This window comes from Glandiceps talaboti, chromosome 23, assembly GCF_964340395.1.
Source record: "Glandiceps talaboti chromosome 23, keGlaTala1.1, whole genome shotgun sequence".
NCBI lineage: Eukaryota > Metazoa > Hemichordata > Enteropneusta > Spengelidae > Glandiceps > Glandiceps talaboti.
Genome location: NC_135571.1, coordinates 14,048,450 through 14,071,045, shown reverse-complemented (window position 1 = coordinate 14,071,045; position 22,596 = coordinate 14,048,450). Strand labels below are relative to the sequence as shown.

Genomic DNA, 22,596 nt, shown 5'->3' with positions numbered 1-22,596 from the left:
CTTCTGTGATGATGTAACATTTATAGAGTAGTCCATCATGACTTCTGTGATGACGTAACATTTACAGAGTAGTCCATCATGACTTCTGTGATGACGTAACAATTCCTGTGTAATACATCATGACTTTTGTAACAGCCTAAAACTGGTGTGTTTGTGAATATATCATTCTATATTTCAGTATCGATTCTAAGATTACCATGGCAACATCTCTGTTTCTAAGACTTTTATTACGTTTGTTCTGTCTTTTTACAGCTGATTGTTGTGGAAGTTCCTAGTTCATGTTGGAATGCAAGACGGTACAAATGATGACGGAAATCAACTTGACAATGATGTATATTTATCTCCTATATAATTCTGTATGTATTTTCCTGCTATAATTATATTTGAATTTAATCGTACAATATTCATAAACTGATTGCCTTGAATTACTAATAAGGCCAGAAAAAGTTCTTCAAACTACCCATACTTAGGATATTTCACATTTTTGTGTCGTGGGCATTCAACCTCATATGATAATAAATGTCATTTTATCTAACAGTTTGACTACAATACACAGTTTGTTTCAAAATTACTTTGGGAGGTATTTCTTGGTTTCTAAACAATATACATGTGAACTATTGCGTCTAAAAATCAACGTTTTCACAAATACAGCTAAAATGATGTAGGCTTGGTGTGTCACTCATGTGACATGACATTTAGTACATACCCTCAGACAACGTCTAATGCACAAGAAACAATTACACAGGCATCATCCACAAATGGGGATACAGAAGTAATCAAGTTGAAATGTTGATTATCAGGTAGAAAATAAATAAACAACTGCAGTCATTGAAATCATCAAGTCCATGTGTAACGTTTTTCATTCGAAGGCCATTTCTCCTGCTCTGTGAAAGAATAGCAATGCTTATCAGTGTTCAATGTGATTGGGCAAAGGATCCTGCTCTGTTTAGTGTGTCTCTGTTTATTGTTAGTCTAGAGATGAAATATGTCTAGCTCTGTCCCATGAGTGAAACATCAAACCAATATCACTTTAGCTATAAAATTAACAAAAATATGGTATGGCCAAAACTAAAAGCTTTAGTAATGCAGGAAAATAACCAAAAATAAACAAGTCCAATCATTTTACAAAAAAAAATCGACCTACCTACCAAAAGTGTTGGGCTTGCTTGTCCGATGAACAGCTTTTTTTCTTTCTGTTTTTTAAAATAAACTTAAAAAGACGTTCCTAATTGAAAGAAAATTTAGAATTAAATAAATCATAAAATTTTAGATAAACTGTATCTTAAGATAATTACATTACTATGTACTATGTACTATGTACTATGTACTATGTATGTATGTATGTACTATGTATGTATGTATGTATGTATGTATGTATGTATGTATGTACCTCTTTCGATTATATTTTGAGTGACGGGCATGTACTTTTTTTATTTGTATTCTGTATCTATTAAAATGATATTTTGTTGTCATAAGATACCCATTCTAAAGCAATAAAAATGTCACCTGATATATGAAAATAGTCTGATAATTGTATGCATGGCGTGTTGGTTGCTGTAATCCGATGTCTTTCTTCTTGTGAGACATCTAGTGTGATATTTTGTGTGTTTGTGTGCGTCACATGTCCTCGACATCAGCACATTTGATCAGTATGTGGTTTTATGTTATTTGTAGAAAGTCATTTTACAGTTTAATACGAAATGTAACATGTCATTCCACAGACGTTACTACCTCTATCATATATAACTTTAAAATTAACATTATCGCAAACCAGAGCTGTTATTTCTTCCGTGACACTGCGAAATGGAGGTGCTTCTCGAACGGTGGCGTAAAAGAGGCTGGGGTTACGACAATGGTTGTAATATGTCACAGACCTTTACCGCCTCAATCATAACTAAACTATTTACATACAACTCCAAACCAATGTTTCAATTTCTTCCACAGACGTTACCATCTCAATATCATAACTAAATCATGCCCATACAACTCCAAACCGACGACTCACATTCCACAGACCCTATATATCATAACATAACCATTTACATACAACTCCAACGCCGATGTTTCAATTTATTCCACAGACGTCAGTACCATCTCACTGGTAACTAATCTATTCATGAACAACTTTTAAGTTAAATTTCAAAATACATTGTACCATCGGCTAAGTGCGGAACTTCCGTTTCACACATGTTTGTGGTATAGTATTTGAGATAAATATTTATGAAAGAGTTTTCTCGTCAAGTATTTATAATGTATGTAATTAATACTCAAAGTGCGGAAATATCCCCGTCTCTATTTGGTATTCATTCAGGTCGATACAAGACGGTACCAGCATAGTTTCCAAACTATACTAAATACATAGTAATTTGACACACGTACGTTTTACATGCTACTATTGGAAAGGGTCAATCCGGGCCACTAGACATAGTTACAATCTGACAGTTACCATTGACAACAACATCGTTGTTAATAGTAACAAAATTGGAAATCATTGGCGACTAATGCCAAACGTTTTATTTGAACATGATTGGTTTGGAGAAGTTTGCTTTAAAGTTTAGAACAACAGAACCAATAAGGTTTAGTAGTGCTGTAGGCATTGTGTGGTGTCTGTCTGTCTATCCATTTGTCCGTCTGTCTATCCATCTGTCTGTCTGTCTGTCTGTCTGTCTGTCTGTCTGTCTGTCTGTCTGTCTGTCTGTCTGTCTGTCTGTCTGTCTGTCTGTCTGTCTGTCTGTCTGTCTGTCTGTCTGTCTGTGTGTATGCGTGTGTATGCGTGTGTATGTTTATGTATGTATGTATGTATGTATGTATGTATGTATGTATGTATGTATGTATGCATGCATCATGCATGTGTGTGTGTGTGTGTGTGTGTGTGTGTGTGTGTGTGTGTGTGTGTGTGTGTGTGTGTGAATTGGGGAGGGGGTGTAGATAAGAAAAAATTCTAGCCAGCTAGCACTCAAACAGAAATAAGCTTGTTCTAACAATATCAATCACAATTACTGAGCTGGATTGATACGTCATCACAATAGGGGAATTAATGTAGTTCTCGAAACTAGAAGCAGTCTATCATGCGGCTAAAGACTGCACTGTTGTTTATGCTGTAGTAGTGATGGTTTCTGGTTCACAATATAGACGCTATCTATCTTCTTTGACCAGACGGGGTTTATTGAAAGGACGCCCACAATGGACAGGAGGAGCATCCAATATGAGCTTGAGATGACTTGACCTCTCTATCCTAGAATGTAAATTGCAAATGGCCATATAGTATGGCATTCCCCGGTATCGTTACATCAACATTTGTAAATTGATTGGCCATATAGTACGGTACCCCCCCCCCCCATATCATTACATGAACATTTGGAAATTGATTGGCCATATAGTGCAGTGCCTACGCTATCGTTCTATCAACATTTGTAAATTTATTGGTCATATAGTACGGCATCCCGGTATATTTACGTAAACATTCGTAAATTGTTTGGCCATATAGTACGGCATTCCCCGGTATCATTCCATCGACATTTGTAAATGGATTGGCCATATAGTACGGCACCCCCGGTATCGTTACATCAGCATTTGTAAATGGATTGGCCCAATAGGACTAGTACTTCCATATCTAAGCATACTCAGTCCTTGATCGAATCCCCTGTGTTTGGTTGGTTGTATAATTAATAGTTTTTCCCCTCAAAGGAATATTGTTTGTCTAAGACAAGTGTTTGAGTGAAGGATACGACACACCTGACCATATGTTATCTCTGACCATTAACTGGTAAACAAACAGACATTGTCAATATTTAATTACGGGGAAAATCATCATAATATGAAAGAACGAAAGTCATAAAATAATTAATTGAAATAAATATTTGATATAGAATATAAGTGACAGTAAAGTTACAAATTAGTCACTTGACAACATATCAGCTACGAAGTTGGTCAGTCGATATTACTGCAGTAGGTACTAGGTAGGTTCCACTATCATTTTTCAATTCTTTGTTTAGCTACCACTAGACTTGAAATTACTGTAACTAGTGATATTTAGAGTTGCTAGGTTTCTTTGCTGCTATGTATAAATCATTTTTGTTACTATTAACAAGTTGCTACTCAACAAATAGTGTTTTCCTTGTTCATAAATACATAACTTAAGTATTATAAAAATAGTATGCTAACCTCTTGGAAGCTTTGCAGTCTAAAAAAGATGAAACATTTTGAAAAATGTAACTTTACAAATGAATAACCCACGGTATGTGAACATTACAATTATTGTCTTTTTACAACAGAAGCCAGGAAGACTGAAATAGAACATCTTCAGAATCGACACTGCTATATTTTATTATCTAGCTCAACAAGAATAGCTAGATTGTATTATCAGTTTCAACAAAAAGAGCTACATTTTATTATCAGTTTCAACAAAAAGAGCTACATTTTATTATTAGGCTCAACAAAAATAGCTAGAATTTGTCGTTTGGTTCAACAAGAACAGCCACATTTTGTCGTCTGACACAACTAGACTAGCTATATGTTATCGTCTGGCTCAACACCAAATCACTAAACATTAAAGGGTGTAATACATTATATCGTCTGATGCGATACAATTCGTACCAACATTCAATTGCTAGATATTCTTTGCATGAGCTTATCTTGATTGGTTCGTATCCCTAAAAAGATTAACATGTAGCAGTTGTACTTAAAATTTGGCAAACCAGACGCTAAATTTGACATTATGTTTCATTTCATATTTGTGTAGCATTGCAGAGTGGTCTTGCATTGCATATTGTGTAATATTGTGTTACGTTGTGTTGTGTTGTGTTGTGTTGTGTTGTGTTGTGTTGTGTTGCGTTGCGTTGTGTTGCGTTGTGTTGTGTTGTGTTGTGTTGTGTTGTGTTGTGTTGTGTTGTGTTGTGTTGTGTATAAAACGTAATTTATGACGTTTTGATGTTATAGCACCAGAATGGATCTGAAACTGGTTTTCATCGTTGTCTGCTGTCTATACATCAATGCAGACGCTTCTAAAGTAAGGAATTTATTTATATCAAATTGTTAACCCTGTATTGCCCGAAGAATGGTTGTTTTGAATACCTTCAAAATGATAGATTGTTTGATTCAATATTTCAAAGGAGAGGCAACAAGCATTTGTGTTAGAATTTACGTTCCGTATAACCATAGTATTGTAGTAAAATAAAATAATCAAAACCGACTGGAGAGAATTCCAAAGAATAACAACCAGCCCCTCCCCAAAGGACCAACCCCCATTACCACCACCCCCACCCCATTCCCACCACCCCGACATTTGTAATGATGTATGATTGAGATTGGTGTACATGGCTATAAATCTTAATACATGATAGGAATTGTACTGGGTTAGGTAGTTATATCAGATAGTTGTGTACGGGTTGCATTAATACTTTACAACTAGACCACCTAGGGTAGAGTGATATTGATGATTTCACACAACACATCTCGCCTCACACATGAAATCTCACTTCAGACATGACATTTGACCTCATACATCATATCTCACCTCACACATGACATCTCACCTCACCTATCATATCTCACCTCACACATGACATCTCACCTCACATATCATATCTCACCTCACACATGACATCTCACCTCACATATCATATCTCACCTCACATGACATCTCACCTCATACATCATATCTCACCTCACACATGACATCTCACCTCACATATCACATCTCACCTCACACATGACATCTCACCTCACACACATCTCATCTCACACATGACATCTCCCTTCTCACATGGCATCTCCCTCTCACATGACATCTCACCTCTCACATAACATCTCTCCTCTCACATAACATCTCTCCTCTCACATAACATCTCACCTCTCACATAACATCTCTCCTCTCACATAACATCTCTCCTCTCACATAACATCTCTCCTCTCACATAACACCTCTCCTCTCACATAACATCTCTCCTCTCACATAACATCTCACCTCTCACATAACATCTCTCCTCTCACATAACATCTCTCCTCTCACATAACATCTCTCCTCTCACATAACATCTCACCTCTCACATGACATCTCACCTCTCACATGGCATCTCATCTCACATAACATCTCTCCTCTCACATGACATCTCACCACTCACATAACATCTCTCCTCTCACATGACATCTCACCTTATACATAACATCTCACCTCTCACATGACATCTCACCTCTCACATGACATCTCACCTCTCACATGACATCTCACCTCTCACATAACATCTCACCTCTCACATGGCATCTCATCTCATATATGATCATGGTGATAAACCAAACAATTGTTTGTTCATTCTGTTCTTTGGTTTCTCCGCTACTCATTTTTTACAGTCGATCCATTATGCTAAAATCATCTCAATATTCACGTATAAACGTTTATAGTATATGTTTGTTTATTTGTTTGTTTGTTTGCTTGTTTAGCCACACTGTTTTAATGGAATGACGGCTATGACATCTGATTTGCGATAGACTACAATCCCAGACATCATACCGTGGACGAATGGAACCTGTTATAAACAGGGAAAATAAACAACTGAATTGGATTAAAAACACTTGGCACAACATGTTGGAAACACAGAGAGACAAGCATTACATTCCATCATTTGATAAGAACAGTTGTGTGGCCTCATGACAGCTCACATTCACAAACAAATTTGAAGTTCCCCTGTCAAATCATATACATACAAAGAGGCCATAAAACTGTTCTTATCAAACCATGAATTTTAATACAGGTCTCTGCTGTTCCAACAGGATATGGTAAACCAAGTGTTATTAATCCAATTTATTTGTTTACTTTCCCTGTTTGCACATATTACTATGGTACATTTCAATATGCCCATACTCCTAATAACGAATTATTCACATTTTAAATTGCATGGTACGAACAATCTGGCTTTGATTCTGATTTCACAAAGTGTGCACGTAAGTATATCTTAATGAATTTATAACTTATATTGCTTGTTTACAAATTTGACTACTTGTTACCATGGCAACTTTCAGTCTGCTAAGTCCCATGATGCAACAGAGACCAGTGTGAGAACAATATATTTGAAATATAACGCTTCAATTTGGTGTTTCTTGGCAATTGCATAAAATTTATGAGATGTGAAATCCTGAAATCATTCTCGTGAATCTAAAGTTTATGACAACACCTTTATTTCCTGGCTTGGCGTTCTGAATTAAGTTTAGAAATATTAAACACCCCATCCCTCTCCACTCTTTCTGTTTCATTCCTTCCTTCCTTCCTTCCTTCATTCATTCATTCCTTCATTGATTCACTGATTCATTGGTTCATTCATCCATTCATCCATCCATCCATTCGTTCGTTCGTTCGTTCGTTCGTTCGTTCGTTCGTTCGTTCGTTTATTTATTTATTTATTCATTCATTCATTTATTGATATATTTAATTATCCATTTATTTATTTATTTATTAATTAATTAATTAATCAATTAATTAATTAATTAATTAATTCATTCATTCATTTATTTATTTATTTATTCATTCAATGTCTGTCTATCTATCTATCTATCTATCTATCTATCTATCTATCTATCTATCTATCTATCTATCTATCTATCTATCTATCTCTCTCTATCTGAGTGTTATCGATTTGAACTAATTATATCATGTGTCCATTGATTAATTGATTGATTGGTTGGTTTGTTGGTTGAATGAATGAATGAATGAATGAATGAATGAATGAATGTATGAATGAATGATTCTATCTATCGATATATTTGTCAGTCGACCTGCCTATCTATCGATGGAACGACTGATTAACTGATTGACAGAATGATTTATATATGTCATTTTTCCAATACTCAGCTTCGTTCTGTATGTGTAAACGTTACGAAGTCCACTGTGCCCAGGGAAAGGAGATGTATTCCAAGGACGAGGCTCAGAAGTTTTGTGAAGGTCTGGATCCACCAGGCACATTGGCCAATCTGAAGACCAAGGAAATTGATGATGCAGTTCGTAACTTTATCATGGAGCAAGAGATGGATAATCAAGATTGCGTTAAATATTATGGTTTCTGGATTGGACTGGGTGATGCTGAAGAGGAGGGCAATTATGTGTGGAGTGATGGCGACCCAATTTGTGAGGGCAGCTATACTAACTGGGCCCCTGGTGAACCCGATAACAATGATAAACACGACCCTAATGGACAGGACTGTGTGCAGCTTTGGTAAGTAACAAGTAGTTAATGACATAAGCTGGCTTAATGTTAGTCTAGTTCATATACTATGTGCTACGATTACTACGATCATCTCCACTCACGTATAGGGACAGACGTTACTCAAGCACGTAAGTAAATTGTGTGCTACCCCTGACTGTGTTCATATAAACATGATGTTATTGCGTCCCCACATAATTCTAGTTTCAGACTGGAGAGGTGGAGTTCGGTTAATGAGCAATTGTGTGAAGGAACTAACCTGTCAGTTTGTGATGGATTATCGTACTACTGATGTGCGTCGATTACCCTTCGCCCAGCGGGAGTAGCACAGCTTTCTGTGTTAGAATATAGACTTTACCTATACGTGAGTGGAGATGGTCGTAGTAATCGTAACGCGTCGTATAGGAACTAGACTAACTTTATATTTAAAGTTGTTTTTCTTGGCTGGTTACAGAAAGAACATTTATGAAAACCAATTAGTCCTAACTACAGTATAGTGTTCATGTCGATGCTTTCAAAATGCAGGCATTAAAATATGTCACCTGACGTAAGTAGGTACATCTTTCTTCACGATCGCCGAGTTTTTGGTACATATACATAATTGTCATCAAAAGTGATAGGTATTTATTACAGTAAATAGAACTCAGTAAATAGAACTCAATCGTAATTTGTAATATGAAGCAAAAAACAGCCCCCACCTTTCCTCCACCACCACCACCACCACCACCACCACCACCACCACCACCACCACCACCACCACCACCCTTAATCATATATATTGTAAATTCGACAGTGCCCATGTTTATTCTCTGCACATAATCTATCTTGTATGGAGTATGACCTCAACGTGACTTCCTCGAGTAGCTATCAAACAACCAGTAACTTAAAACAGTACAGGTGATGAACAAACACTGCAAATGATAAACCAGTGATTCAAATTATAATAGTACAAATGACGTCACGATAAAACCATGATATTTTTTTCTTTAAAAGGTTCCGCAACGGACACAAACTTCTGTGGGATGACGAATATTGCAACTACAGAGCAAAGGGTCTTGTCTGTGAAATAGCAAGTAAGTGTCATCATTGTCTTTATGGTTAACGTTATTTTACGAGAAGGACGAATCTTTTCAGAATACCAAACTGCTGTAGCTTGTTTGCGTTGTAGTTTCGCATTGTCAGCATGACTTCTGTGATGACGCAACCATGACACAGTAGTCCATCATGACTTCTGTGATGACGTAGAATTTACAGAGTACTCCATCATGACTTCTGTGCACGTGATGACGTAGAAATTACAGAGTAGTCCATCATGACTTATTTAATGACGTAACATTTACAGAGTAGTCCATCATGACTTCTGTGGTGACGTGGAAATTACAGATTAGTCTATCATGACTTCTGTGATGACGTAGAATATTTCATTATCTTATATTTGAATTCTTGATTCTAAGATTACCATGGCAACATCTCTGTTTCTAAGACTTTTATTACGTTTGTTCTGTCTTTTTACAGCTGATTGTTGTGGAAGTTCCTAGTTCATGTTGGAATACAAGACTGTACAAATGATGACGGAAATCAACTTGACAATGATGTATATTTATCTCCTATATAATTCCGTATTTATTTTCCTGCTATAATTATATTTGAATTTAATTGTGCAATATTCATAAACTGATGGCCTTGAATTACTAATAAGGCCAGAAAAAGTTGTTCAAATTACCGATATTTAGGATATTTCACATTTTTGTGTCATGGGCAATCAGGCTCATTCGATAACAAATGTCATTTTATTTAGAACTGCTTGACTACAATACACAGTTTGTTTCAAAATTACTTTGGAAGGTATTTCTTGATAGTTTCTAAACAATAGACATGTGAACTATTACGTCTACAAATCGACGTTTTCACAAATGCAGCTAAAATGATGTAGGTTTGGTGTGTCACTCAAGTGACATGACATTTAATACACACCCTCAGACAACTTCTAATGCAAAAGAAACCATTACATAGCTGCCATGCACTGGGGATGTAGAAGTAATCAAGTTGATATGTTGATTATCAGTTAGAAAATAAACAATTGCAGCCATTAAAATCATCAAGTCCATGTGTAATATTTTCATTCGAAGCCCGTATCTACTGCTTTGTGAAAGAATAGCAATGTTTATCAGTGCTCAAGGTGATTGGGCAAAGGATCCCGCTGTGTTTATTGTGACTCTGTTATTGTTAGTCTAGAGTTGAAATATGTCGAGCTCTTTGCCAGAAACGTAATGTGCCATGCTTGAAACACCAAACCAACATCATTTTAGCAAAAAAAAATATAGTACGGCCAAAGAATAAAAACTTTAGCAATGCAGGAAAATAACCCAAAATAAAGTCAAAATGACAAGTCCAACCATTTTACAAAAAAACACAATAAAAACTTACCTAGCTACCCAAAGTGTTGGGCTTCCTTGTCTGATGAACAGCTGTTTTTTTCTGTTTTTAAATTAGAAATTTAGCATTAAATAAATCATAATTTTTTTAGATAAACTGTATCTAAGATAATTGCATTACTATGTACTATGTATGTATGTATGTATGTATGTATGTATGTATGTACGTACGAATGTATGTATGTATGTATGTATGTATGTATGTATGTATGTATGTACCTCTTTCGACTATATTTTGAGTGATGGGCAATGTACTTTTTTTTTATTCAGTATCTATTAAAATGATATTGTGTTGTCATAAGATACCTATTCTAAAGCAATAAAAAAGTCACCTGATATATGAAACTAGTCTGATAATTGTATGCATGGCGTATAGGATGCTGTAATCCGATGTCTTTCTTCTTGTGAGACATCTAGTGTGATATTTTGTGTGTGTGTGTGTCACATGTCCTCGACATCAGCGCTTTTGATCAGTACGTGGTTATATGTTATTTGTAGAAAGTCATTTTACAGTTTAATACGAAATTTAACATGTTATTCCACAGACGTTACTACCTCTATCATAAATAGACTATTCCTATACAACTTTAAAATTGACATTATCGCAAACCAGATCTGTTATTTCTTCCGTGACACTGCGAAATGGAGGTGCGTCTCGAACGGTGCCGTAAAAGAGGCTGGAGTTTACGACGATGGTTGTAATGTGTCACAGACCTTTAACGCCTCAATCATAACTAAACCATTTACATGCAACTCCAAAATGTTGTTTCAAGTTATTCCACAGACGTTAGTACCATCTCACTGGTAACTAATCTATTCATGAACAACTTTTAAGTTATTTTTCCAAATACATTGTACCAGCTATTATAACAAACGGTACTATCGACCTGGATGGATTCTGTCTAAAAACATACCAGTATATTAGTTCGACGCGGCCAAGTGCGGAACTTCCGTTGTACACATATTTGTGGTATAGTATTTGAGATAAATATTTATGAAAGAGGTTTCTCGTCAAGTATTTATAATGTATGTGATTAATACTCAAAGTGCGGAAATATCCCCGTCTCTATTTGGTATTCATTCAGGTCGATACAAGAGTACCAGCATAGTTTCTAAACTATACTAAATACATAGTAATTTGACACGCGTACGTTTTACATGCTACTATGAAAAGGTCAGTACTCTAGACATAGTTACAATCTGACAGTTACCATTGGCAACAACAGGGAATCATGGGCGACTCACGACAAACGTTTTATTTGAACATGATAGGTTTGGAGAAGTTTGCTTTTTAGAACAACTGAACCAATAAGGTTTAGTAGTGCTATAGGCATTGTGCGGTATCTGTCCGTCTGTCTATACATCTATCCGTCTGTCTGTCCGTCTGTCTGTCTGTCTGTCTGTCTGTCTGTCTGTCTGTCTGTCTGTCTGTCTGTCTGTCTGTCTGTCTGTCTGTCTGTCTGTCTGTCTGTGGGCGAGCTGAAGTTAAAAGCCACTGAGAAGATTATTTTGATCTTTTACAGTTTTTGTGTACAAATCATTCAAGTTTAGAAAAGAGTGTATTTAATTATTTGCTTATGAATTCATTCCTTTAAGTATTTTTTCTTTATCTCTCTCCTATGCTGTTACAGTAACGGTTTTATTTTGCCCTTATAAATGTGCGATTTTGGCCAGTGGCCTGGCAGGGCAAATATTATGTATCAGATGTATGGTAGCTCAAAACATTCTGTTGAAATGACTTAAAGTGTATATTGGAATTTATAAAAAGCGCTTAACTTTTACAGTAGGTATTATTATCATTTCATATAGTTATGTCATCAATATTTATGATGATTTATGCTTGATACAAGAGTACCAGCATAGTTTTGCCACTATACTAAACACATAATATTGACACGTTTTACATGTCGTGGTTGCTGGTATGTACAGTGTTATGACAGCTCAAAGTCAACGTATACCATTATATCATGGTCAAACATCGTCAGATGGTCTGGCGTCTCAAATCCAACGAGCATACTCCAGTCTTCTTCATTCGTTTCCGTACACTAATACAGATAAAATGATGTAGGCTTGGTGTTTCACTCATGTGACATGACATTTAATACACACCCTCAGACAACTTCTAATGCTAAACAAACAATTACATAGGTACCTTTCACAGTGGGGGATGTAGAAATAGTCAAGTTGAAATGATTTATATCACTGAGTTGGAAAATAAACAATTGCAGCCATTAAAAACATCAAGTCCAGTAATGTGTTTCGTTAGAAGCCTGTTTTTACTGGACTGTGAAAGAATATCAATGCTTATCACTGTTCAGTGTGATTGGGCAAAGGATCCTGCTGTGTTTATTGTGTCTCTGTTATTGTTAGTCTAGAGTTGAAATATATCTAACTCTGTGTCAAAGACGTCATGTCTCATGAATGAAACACTACGCCTACATCATTTAGCTATATATTTTACTATACCATAAGAATTCGTTAATCTGACATCATAGAATGTCGTCAGAGTTGACAAAAATCTTACTATTGACATTATCACATTTTATCGTCTGCTCAACAAACGGTAAAAGTATTAACATTTAAGAGCACGAATCACCTAAATATAGCTGTCACATATTAATCTATAGTAAGATTTTTGATGCACCACACAATAATATGTAGCACTATAAATAAGATATTCGTCGAAGCAGACGATAAAATGTAGCACTATAAATAAGATATTTGTCGAAGCAGAGGATAAAATGTAGCACTATTAAAACGATATTCGTCTGCTTTGGCTTGAATTTTTCGTGAACACGTTAGCCGCGATAAAAACTTTACCAAATAGATCTCCCCAGCCCCATCCCACCTAAAATTCTGCTCGTTCTATAAATATAGTCTGGAATGAATGATTGAAATACAAAACAGTTATTCATTGCACAGAGACACATTATAGGCAACCGTAGTTAGTCATTGTACTATAAATATAGTTTTATTTTATATATTTATATATTTATATATTAATTTTATTTATTTCTATTCTATAACAAAGTATTAACCAATGTTTGATATAATTATATAATTTACAATTCGACTGTCCCCACACTTTGCATCATCTGTGTTCAACTTGAAATATTAATTAATGTGGATATTAAGTTTGTTTGTTCGTACTTAATCACACCAAAGTTATAATAGCTGAGTCCTACATCGACAATATAAGTGAAACCTGCAAGGTTTAGGAGAGTAGTGTTACAATAAACAACCAAACGTAGCAAATTTCACAAAAAAGTCGTGTAATAATTCAGAAATGTTCATATTGTTGATTCAAAAATGCAATACTGTTGTTAAATATCTCTAGCTCTATACTTGTCAATTTGTGTTTGCCAAAATAGTAAATGAACTGTAAAAATAGTTGTTTTTTCTTTGATGTCTCAATTCGATGAGTGATTAGAAAAACTCATAGTGATGTCATCGTTGATATTTCAGAGTAGAGACCACGCTATGGATTTGAAATTGTACATGTTGTTTGTCTATGTTGTGGTCTGGTGTACAGGCTCTGTAAGTATATTTTACATTATGAGTTGACTATAAACAAAGAGAGAGAGAGAGAGAGAGAGAGAGAGAGAGAGAGAGAGAGAGAGAGAGAGAGAGAGAGAGAGAGAGAGAGAGAGAGAGAGAGAGAGAGAGAGAGAGAGAGAGAGAGAGAGAGAGACAGACAGACAGACAGACAGACAGCCAGCCAGCCAGCCAGACAGACAGACAGACAGACAGACAGACAGACAGACAGTCAGTCAGAGAGAGACAGGGACAGAGACAGAAAGACGGAGAGAGGGGAGACAGACAGACAGACAGACATACATACATACAGACAGACAGACAGAGATAAAGAGAGACAGACAGACAGGCAGACAGACAGACAGACAGACAGATAGACAGACAGAGAAAGAGAGACAGAGGGACAGAGAGAGAGACAGAGAAAGACAGACAGACAGACGGAGAGGCAGACATACATACATACATACATACATACATGTATACATACATACATACATACATACATACATACATACACCAACAGATATACATACATACATACATACATACATGTACATACATACATACATACATACACCAACAGATATACATACATACATACATACATACATACATACACCAACAGATATACAGGGACGATATACAGAAACAAATTTAACAGACAAACAAAAGGACAGTGAAAGATACAGTATGAGGAAATGTCCGAGAACATGCACACAGCATTGGGTTCACGCAGAAATGTTACAGCTAAAATGATGTAGGCTTGGTGTTTCACTCATGGGACATTACGTTTTTGACACAGAGCTAGACATATTTCAACTTTAGACTAACAATAACAGAGACACACTAAACACATTGAACACTGATAAGCATTGCTATTCTTTCACAGTGCAGTAAAAACAGGTTTCTAATCAAAACATTATACGTGGACTTGATGATTTTAATATATGGCTGCAATTGTTTATTTTCTAACTGATAATCAACATATCAACTTGACTACTTCTATATCCCCACTGTGCACGGCACCTGTTTCTTTTGTAATAAAAGTTGTCTGATGAGGGTGTGTATTAAATGTAATGTCCCATGAGTGATACACCAAGCCTACATCATTTTAGCTGTAAGGTCCCATGAGAGAAACACCAAGCCTACATCATTTTAGCTATAATGTCCCATGAGCGAAACACCAAGCCTACATAATTTTAGCTGTAATGTCCCATGAGTGAAACACCAAGCCTACATCATTTTAGCTGTAAGGTCCCATGAGTGAAATACCAAGCCTACATCATTTTAGCTGTAAGGTCCCATGAGTGAAACACCAAGCCTACATCATTTTAGCTGTAAGGTCCCATGAGAGAAACACCAAGCCTACATCATTTTAGCTATAATGTCCCATGAGCGAAACACCAAGCCTACATAATTTTAGCTGTAATGTCCCATGAGTGAAACACCAAGCCTACATCATTTTAGCTATAATGTCCCATGAGTGAAACACCAAGCCTACATCATTTTAGCTGTAATGTCCCATGAGTGAAACACCAAGCCTACACCATTTTAGCTATAATGTCCCATGAGTGAAACACCAAGCCTACAACATTTTAGCTATAATGTCCCATGAGTGAAACACCAAGCCTACAACATTTTCATTTTAGCTGTAATGTCCCATGAGTGAAACACCAAGCCTACAACATTTTCATTTTAGCTATAAAATGTCCCATGAGTGAAACACCAAGCCTACAACATTTTCATTTTAGCTGTAATGTCCCATGAGTGAAACACCAAGCCTACAACATTTTAGCTGTAATGTCCCATGAGTGAAACACCAAGCCTACAACATTTTAGCTATAATGTCCCATGAGTGAAACACCAAGCCTACAACATTTTCATTTTAGCTGTAATGTCCCATGAGTGAAACACCAAGCCTACAACATTTTCATTTTAGCTATAAAATGTCCCATGAGTGAAACACCAAGCCTACAACATTTTCATTTTAGCTGTAATGTCCCATGAGTGAAACACCAAGCCTACAACATTTTAGCTGTAATGTCCCATGAGTGAAACACCAAGCCTACAACATTTTAGCTATAATGTCCCATGAGTGAAACACCAAGCCTACAACATTTTCATTTTAGCTGTAATGTCCCATGAGTGAAACACCAAGCCTACAACATTTTCATTTTAGCTATAAAATGTCCCATGAGTGAAACACCAAGCCTACAACATTTTCATTTTAGCTGTAATGTCCCATGAGTGAAACACCAAGCCTACAACATTTTAGCTGTAATGTATGATGTGGCGATTTGTCAGACTACATGATGGATAGTAGAGTAACTTTAATCTATACAAAATGAGGTCATTTATTTCTGTTGACAGTCTTTTAAAATGTATTCAAGCAGAAAGTGTTCACCTGGTATACTCTCTAACAGTGACGAATAATAACACAATAGTACGTGTTAACACACCATCCTCAAATAAGTCTGTTTTTCAAAGTTGATTATTTACGGTTTGTTTTCTGTCTTTGTGTTTTTTTTATTTCCTAGCCCAATGACCAATGTGGTGAGTAAACGGTGTAGTAAGTATAGCAACTCTGACTAATTGAAATCTGAATAGGGCGTATGTAGGTTATTAGAGTAAATAGTAATCGTACCAGCAACATTATCATTCATATATACACTAGTTGGACATTAAAGTGGCCATATGGATGAGAATTTGGTATTTATTTTGGATTTTTATTTGATAAAACAGCTCCACTATGTTTTTCTACTTGAAAAAATAAAGCGAAAGAACATATACCAAGTCCATGTTCATAACTCAATACATTGCAACGTACAATAACAAAAAAATTACACATTGTTTAGTGTTTTGCTGTTTATTGGGATGTGAACATGGGCTTGGTATATGTTATTTCACATTTTTTTTTCAAGTAGAAAAACATAGTGAAGCTGTTTTATCAAATAAAAATCCAAAATAAATATAAAATTCTATATGGCCACTTTAAGTGATCATCAAACAAAGGTACCATTCAATATTCACGAGCTATTTAGAAAAGTTTTATCAATGGTGAACAATTCAAACTGGCTTTTTTAGGTGCCGAAAAGTCTTCTCCTTATCACGCTATCAAAGTGATTTTAATTATAATTAGTTATTCAATCCGCTAATTAATTCTACCTTAATTAAGTAATTGATTGATTGATTGATTGATTAATTGATTGATTGACTGATTGCTTTATTAAGTCATATTGTATATTGTACGTATACATGTCTCATTAGGCAACAACAAATGTTTGGTTCCGGTTACCCGACCCCCACCTAGTTTTTCACTACCTACCGTAAACTTTCTTTTACGTATTCGAGAAAAAATAAATAAAATTACAAGAAAATTGTGAAGTATCGCGAGAAATATTGGATGTTGAAACTGACATCAACTTGAAAAGACAATATAAAACTGTTCTTCCAATCTGTAATGGCTGTACATCTGATGGGAACAAACCAATAACACATATCTGAAAAACAACGGAAAACATAACTAGTTACTACTAATACCTGAACTAGACACTCACACATGAATTTTTTTTTTAAAGATCTACTTACCCCGCCCACCTATACGAAAAATTAAGCGTGATCGCAAGCACACAATTTTTTAGGCCTTACTCAAAAACAAATGTCTAAAAATGTACTTATGACAGTCTTATAATGCTGGCATATTACAGAATATTAAACGTAGATTTGGACAGCAAAGCATATCATGGAAGCGAAAAAGTACTGATGGGAAGCCTATCACTTCACAGGTTTGGAAAAAAAATGACGAGACGGAGACGAGAAACAAAACAATTGAAATGTTTGGCCTTAGCTCAGACCACTATAGAAAATAGTGGTCTGGGGCCTTCGTTGTCGATGAGGTCTTTTTGTCATTCATGTTTATGTGAGCCTACATGTGTTGCCATGGACACAAGACAGAGAACGCATCGTTGGATAAACATAATTTTTAAAGAAAGGTGAAATAGTTGTCACATTTTAGTTTGTAAGATATGAATACAACTTCGAGCAATAGTATTGATGACCATCGGTGGCCGTGCCGGGTAGCATTTGAAAACCGCCGTTGGTGGCGCTCTTCAGAATCCGTTGTATAGAGTTAATAAGGGGCCACTATTATACTAAATTTTACGGTTCAACCTGTTTCAGAATACAATTTCTTGACACAAAGAGATGAAAATCAGTTAAAAGTAACGAAACAAGTGAGAATATGTTTCCAGTGACTCTATTCATTTCTCTCAGAGTCACTTGTTTGTTTAGAATAACTTGCTGGCTCGTATCAAACTCAATATTAGTTTTCACAATCACTGCCACTCTCTTTACAGACTACAGGATAAAAATTAACTTAAGATTTTAAATTTTTTAAATTTGTTTCCATATAGCTTGGCTGTCATACACTAGTGTGTGCTACGTAAAAGCTGTCACTCCACTTTCATCTCATACCTGGTGTGTGTTCCTCTATAAAACATACATAGACTATCACACCCATTTCGTTGCATAGTATTTGCATTCAGATAGAGCAGACCATGTAGATGGTGCTATTCTATTTTCTGTGTGGAGTAGAGAATGTCACTACAGCATTTAAAATTTGTGGAATAAACGTGCTTTTGGGAGAAAAACGTCATTCTTTTTAGTGAAATGTGTCATTTTCACTGCCATTCCAGTTTTACTTCGATTTAGTAAGACCAAATAAGGTTTATTGTAATACATTCTAGTTAATATTTACGATGACAAAATTTCATATTTTTTTCTGATTTTCTCATTTCACTCACATTACCATTAACCTTCCCCCATTCTATGAGATGACACTGGTTATTTGTTTTGTTACCGTGACGTCATAGAATACGACTGTCAATGCATGCGATATGAAGTCCACTGTGCCAATGGAAAAGATCATTACACTAAGTATGAAGCACAACAATTTTGTGAGAGTCGTGGAGGAACTCTAGCAAACCTGAAGACTGAGGAAGTAGATGAAAATGTCCGTCAGTTTATCATAGACCAAGATTTAGATAACCAAACTTGTGTCAATGATTGGGGGTTCTGGATAGCGCTCAATGACGTGGAAGAGGAGGGGACGTTTGTCTGGGGGGACGGTGAGGTAATTGATGATAACAGTTACACTAATTGGGCCAATGGACAACCTGACAATAACACAGATAAGGACCCAATCAATGGACAGGATTGTGTTCAATTATGGTGAGTAGGGACTGAAATATATAACACTATGAAGAGAGAGAGAGAGAGAGAGAGAGAGAGAGAGAGAGAGAGAGAGAGAGAGAGAGAGAGAGAGAGAGAGAGAGAGAGAGAGAGAGAGAGAGAGAGAGAGAGAGAGAGAGAGAGACAGACAGACAGACAGACAGACAGACAGACAGACAGACAGACAGACAAAGAGGGGGGGGGGGGTCGCGGAGGGACTGACGGCAGACAGACATAATGTTAGACGTCGTTGTTAACAAATTGACTTTCACGTATTTTATATAGTTTCGACCTATGTCTTTCTCAGATATACTGGAGTATAACGTTCATTTCGAATGCAATCAAATGTATTGTTGAGTGAAAAAAAATCCTCTGTATAAGTTTAGATATCTTTAGACGATATTTAATTTGTGTGTGCACTCAACATCAATCAGTCTATCAAAATTATCGTCAACGCGTTTAGATGTGACATGAATGTATATTGAAAGTAGCGGATATTTCGTAATTATTTCAATGTACTTTAAATTTCATGTTTCCCATTACAATACTTCTAACATATGATTTCTTGAGTTATGGACACGTGTTGCTATTGACAACACAAATACACTGACACTATTCAAACTCGTTCGTAATAAGTCGTTTTTTACACTCTGATTTCGACTAGATGACAGAGTAGCGGATAGGGCATCTTCACCGCATGTTTTCAAACTTGAAAACAACGTCAGAAATGTATTACAAATTGTTCTAATCACATCGATATTGTATTATTGGCACGTGGCATGGTATGTAGCGCCATCACAGTTATAAAAGCTGACATCACTGTAGATCGCTTCTATACTTGACAGAAAAAGTGAAATTGGGTACTGTCCAAAATGTCGACTATTACGTACCCTTTTACGGTTAAACAAAGCAATCGTTCTGACTAAATTTATCAATTTTATTTACAACAACACTGTCTCTCATCTTAATACCTTTAAAGGTTCAGATTCAACAATAATCTGCAATGGGACGATGATTACTGCTTAGAACGAGCCAATGGTATGGTGTGTGAGATACCAGGTATGTAGTACGTCATCATTTATTATAGTCAACCAATGGTGTGTGAGATACCAGGTACTTACGTCATCATTGTTCTGTAGTCAACCACTAGTGTGAGATACGAGGTATGTATGTACGCCGTCATTTTCTTTAGTCAACCAACCAATGACGTGGTGGGTTAGATACAAGGTAGGTAAACGTCATATCATTTCTCTATAGTGAACTAACCAATGACGTGGTGGGTTAGATACAAGGTAGGTAAAAGTCATATCATTTATCTATAGTGAACTAACCAATGACGTGGTGGGTTAGATACAAGGTAGGTAAAAGTCATATCATTTCTCTATAGTGAACTAACCAATGACGTGGTGGGTTAGATACAAGGTAGGTAAACGTCATATCATTTCTCTATAGTGAACTAACCAATGACGTGGTGGGTTAGATACAAGGTAGGTAAAAGTCATATCATTTCTCTATAGTGAACTAACCAATGACGTGGTGGGTTAGATACAAGGTAGGTAAACGTCATATCATTTCTCTATAGTGAACTAACCAAGGACGTGGTAGGTTAGATACAAGGTAGGTAAACGTCATATCATTTCTCTATAGTGAACCAACCAATGACGTGGTAGGTTGTATATCAGGCACATTTCTACGTCATCATTTAAAAAAAATCCTATGGTAAACCAACCAATGATGGGTTAGATGGCTAGGTATACATCATACACTACAAACATGTTATCCAATGGCATCCCAGTATAAGTTCAAATGCTACCTTATGCTATTTGTGAATGCAGACTCTGCTCTGCCTTCAAGTTCAACTCTTGGCTCTCAACTGGCATTGACTTTTCGGTTCCATGTTGATTTATATCATATGGTTCGTACAAGTCATAATTCATTCTTTGTTTCTTTACAGTTGGCGATTCTTAAATTTTGAAATGGACACGTCAATTATAATTCCATGGTAACCAGTTTCAATAATATATACAATAGATAACGACGAATACTATATTTAAATCATATTATAAATGTGTCTACACCAACGTCATAAAACGAACGTGTAGTATTATTGTCTTTTATTATAATCATGAGAGAGAAAGAGAAAGAGAGAGAGAGAGAGAGAGAGAGAGAGAGAGAGAGAGAGAGAAGAGAGAGAGAGAGAGAGAGAGAGAGAGAGAGAGAGAGAGATAGAGAGAGAGAGGGGAGGAGAGAGAGAGAGAGAGAGAGAGAGAGAGAGAGAGAGAGAGAGAGAGAGAGAGAGAGAGAGAGAGAGAGAGAGAGAGAGAGAGAGAGAGAGAGAGAGAGAGAGAGAGAGAGAGAGAGAGAGAGAGAGAGAGAGAGAGAGAGAGAGAGAGAGAGAGAGAGAGAGATGAGTTTGTTAATCACCACAAGTAACTACCATTGCATACAACATTAATCAATGCACAATACACATGGAAGTGAAAAAAAGACAGATTTATTTCAGGTACTTTGTTACGTGAACCTTTTTAACAAAAGACGAGTTCACTTCCTGTACTTGTACAGAAGAAATGAAGTTGACGTGGAGTGTCACCCATGGGACATGAGATTTTGACACAAAGATGGACATATTCAACTTCCAACACATTTCAAAATTAAATGATATTGAGATAGACAATAGCTATCACCTCAGAAAATTACATGTTTTACTTAGGCAATGACGATTCTATGACATTGTAGAGATTACAATCGAAAATATATGTAAATAATACAGTTCAATTTACATTTTAGTACTCTAAATATCAAACATCTCTCATTTTGATCAAGTCGGAATATTTGTCTCTGCCATATGTCAACTTTCTTAGATTACAAGGGTCTTTGTTGCTATGGATACCGTGTCTTGTTTGTAAACAACAACAACAACAACAACAACAACAACAAGATAAACATATACCGACGACGTATACACTAGTGAGTTGTCAGTCAACACAGACTTCCATATAAGGAATTACTCCATGTGACGTCATAAGCTAGATATACGCACGTACGTCAGGTTACTGAGTTATCGTGTGTGTTAGAATACAAACAAGACATTAGAACGTAAAGTTGTGCAATTTCTTAGGAACGAAAGATTGTCAAGTAATCCTATCTTGAAATTGTCAAAATGTTTCCACAGTCAAGTACAGGATATGCAAATTAATACGAATATT

The 22,596-nt window shown here is 36.0% G+C and overlaps 3 protein-coding genes across 3 annotated transcripts in view; all 3 read left to right on the top strand.

Moving 5' to 3' along the window:
- Nucleotides 1-1,290, top strand: part of LOC144452639 (uncharacterized) — a 10,216-nt gene extending 8,926 nt beyond the window's left edge. The window contains exon 6 of the mRNA XM_078143771.1: nt 253-1,290. Coding sequence (XP_077999897.1) covers nt 253-275 — 23 coding nt within the window. The 3' untranslated portion in view covers nt 276-1,290. The remainder of the gene's footprint in view (nt 1-252) is intronic.
- A 2,609-nt stretch (nt 1,291-3,899) lies between these two features.
- LOC144452780 (C-type lectin mosGCTL-1-like) lies at nt 3,900-21,471 on the top strand. The gene is made up of 7 exons (XM_078143933.1): nt 3,900-3,959; nt 4,939-5,008; nt 14,093-14,164; nt 16,699-16,714; nt 19,033-19,390; nt 20,370-20,449; nt 21,345-21,471. The coding sequence occupies exons 2-7, from the start codon at nt 4,946-4,948 to the stop codon at nt 21,356-21,358; spliced, it is 603 nt and encodes a 200-aa protein (XP_078000059.1). The 5' UTR covers nt 3,900-3,959; nt 4,939-4,945; the 3' UTR covers nt 21,359-21,471.
- LOC144452839 (C-type lectin mosGCTL-1-like) lies at nt 7,847-10,729 on the top strand. The gene is made up of 3 exons (XM_078144018.1): nt 7,847-8,204; nt 9,186-9,265; nt 9,708-10,729. Exons 1-3 carry the CDS (start codon nt 7,855-7,857, stop codon nt 9,728-9,730), a joined length of 453 nt encoding a protein of 150 aa, XP_078000144.1. The 5' UTR covers nt 7,847-7,854; the 3' UTR covers nt 9,731-10,729.
- Nucleotides 21,472-22,596: the final 1,125 nt, after the last annotated feature.

Excerpts from the sequence above, each read along its gene's own strand:
- LOC144452839 (XM_078144018.1), top strand. The coding sequence starts at position 7,855 with ATGTGTAAACGTTACGAAGTCCACTGTGCCCAGGGAAAGGAGATGTAT. Across the intron at positions 8,205-9,185 it reads CAGGACTGTGTGCAGCTTTG|GTTCCGCAACGGACACAAAC; the intron begins GTAAGTAACAAG and ends TTTCTTTAAAAG. Across the intron at positions 9,266-9,707 it reads TCTTGTCTGTGAAATAGCAA|CTGATTGTTGTGGAAGTTCC; the intron begins GTAAGTGTCATC and ends GTCTTTTTACAG.
- LOC144452780 (XM_078143933.1), top strand. The coding sequence starts at position 4,946 with ATGGATCTGAAACTGGTTTTCATCGTTGTCTGCTGTCTATACATCAAT. Across the intron at positions 5,009-14,092 it reads TCAATGCAGACGCTTCTAAA|AGTAGAGACCACGCTATGGA; the intron begins GTAAGGAATTTA and ends TTGATATTTCAG. Across the intron at positions 19,391-20,369 it reads CAGGATTGTGTTCAATTATG|GTTCAGATTCAACAATAATC; the intron begins GTGAGTAGGGAC and ends ATACCTTTAAAG.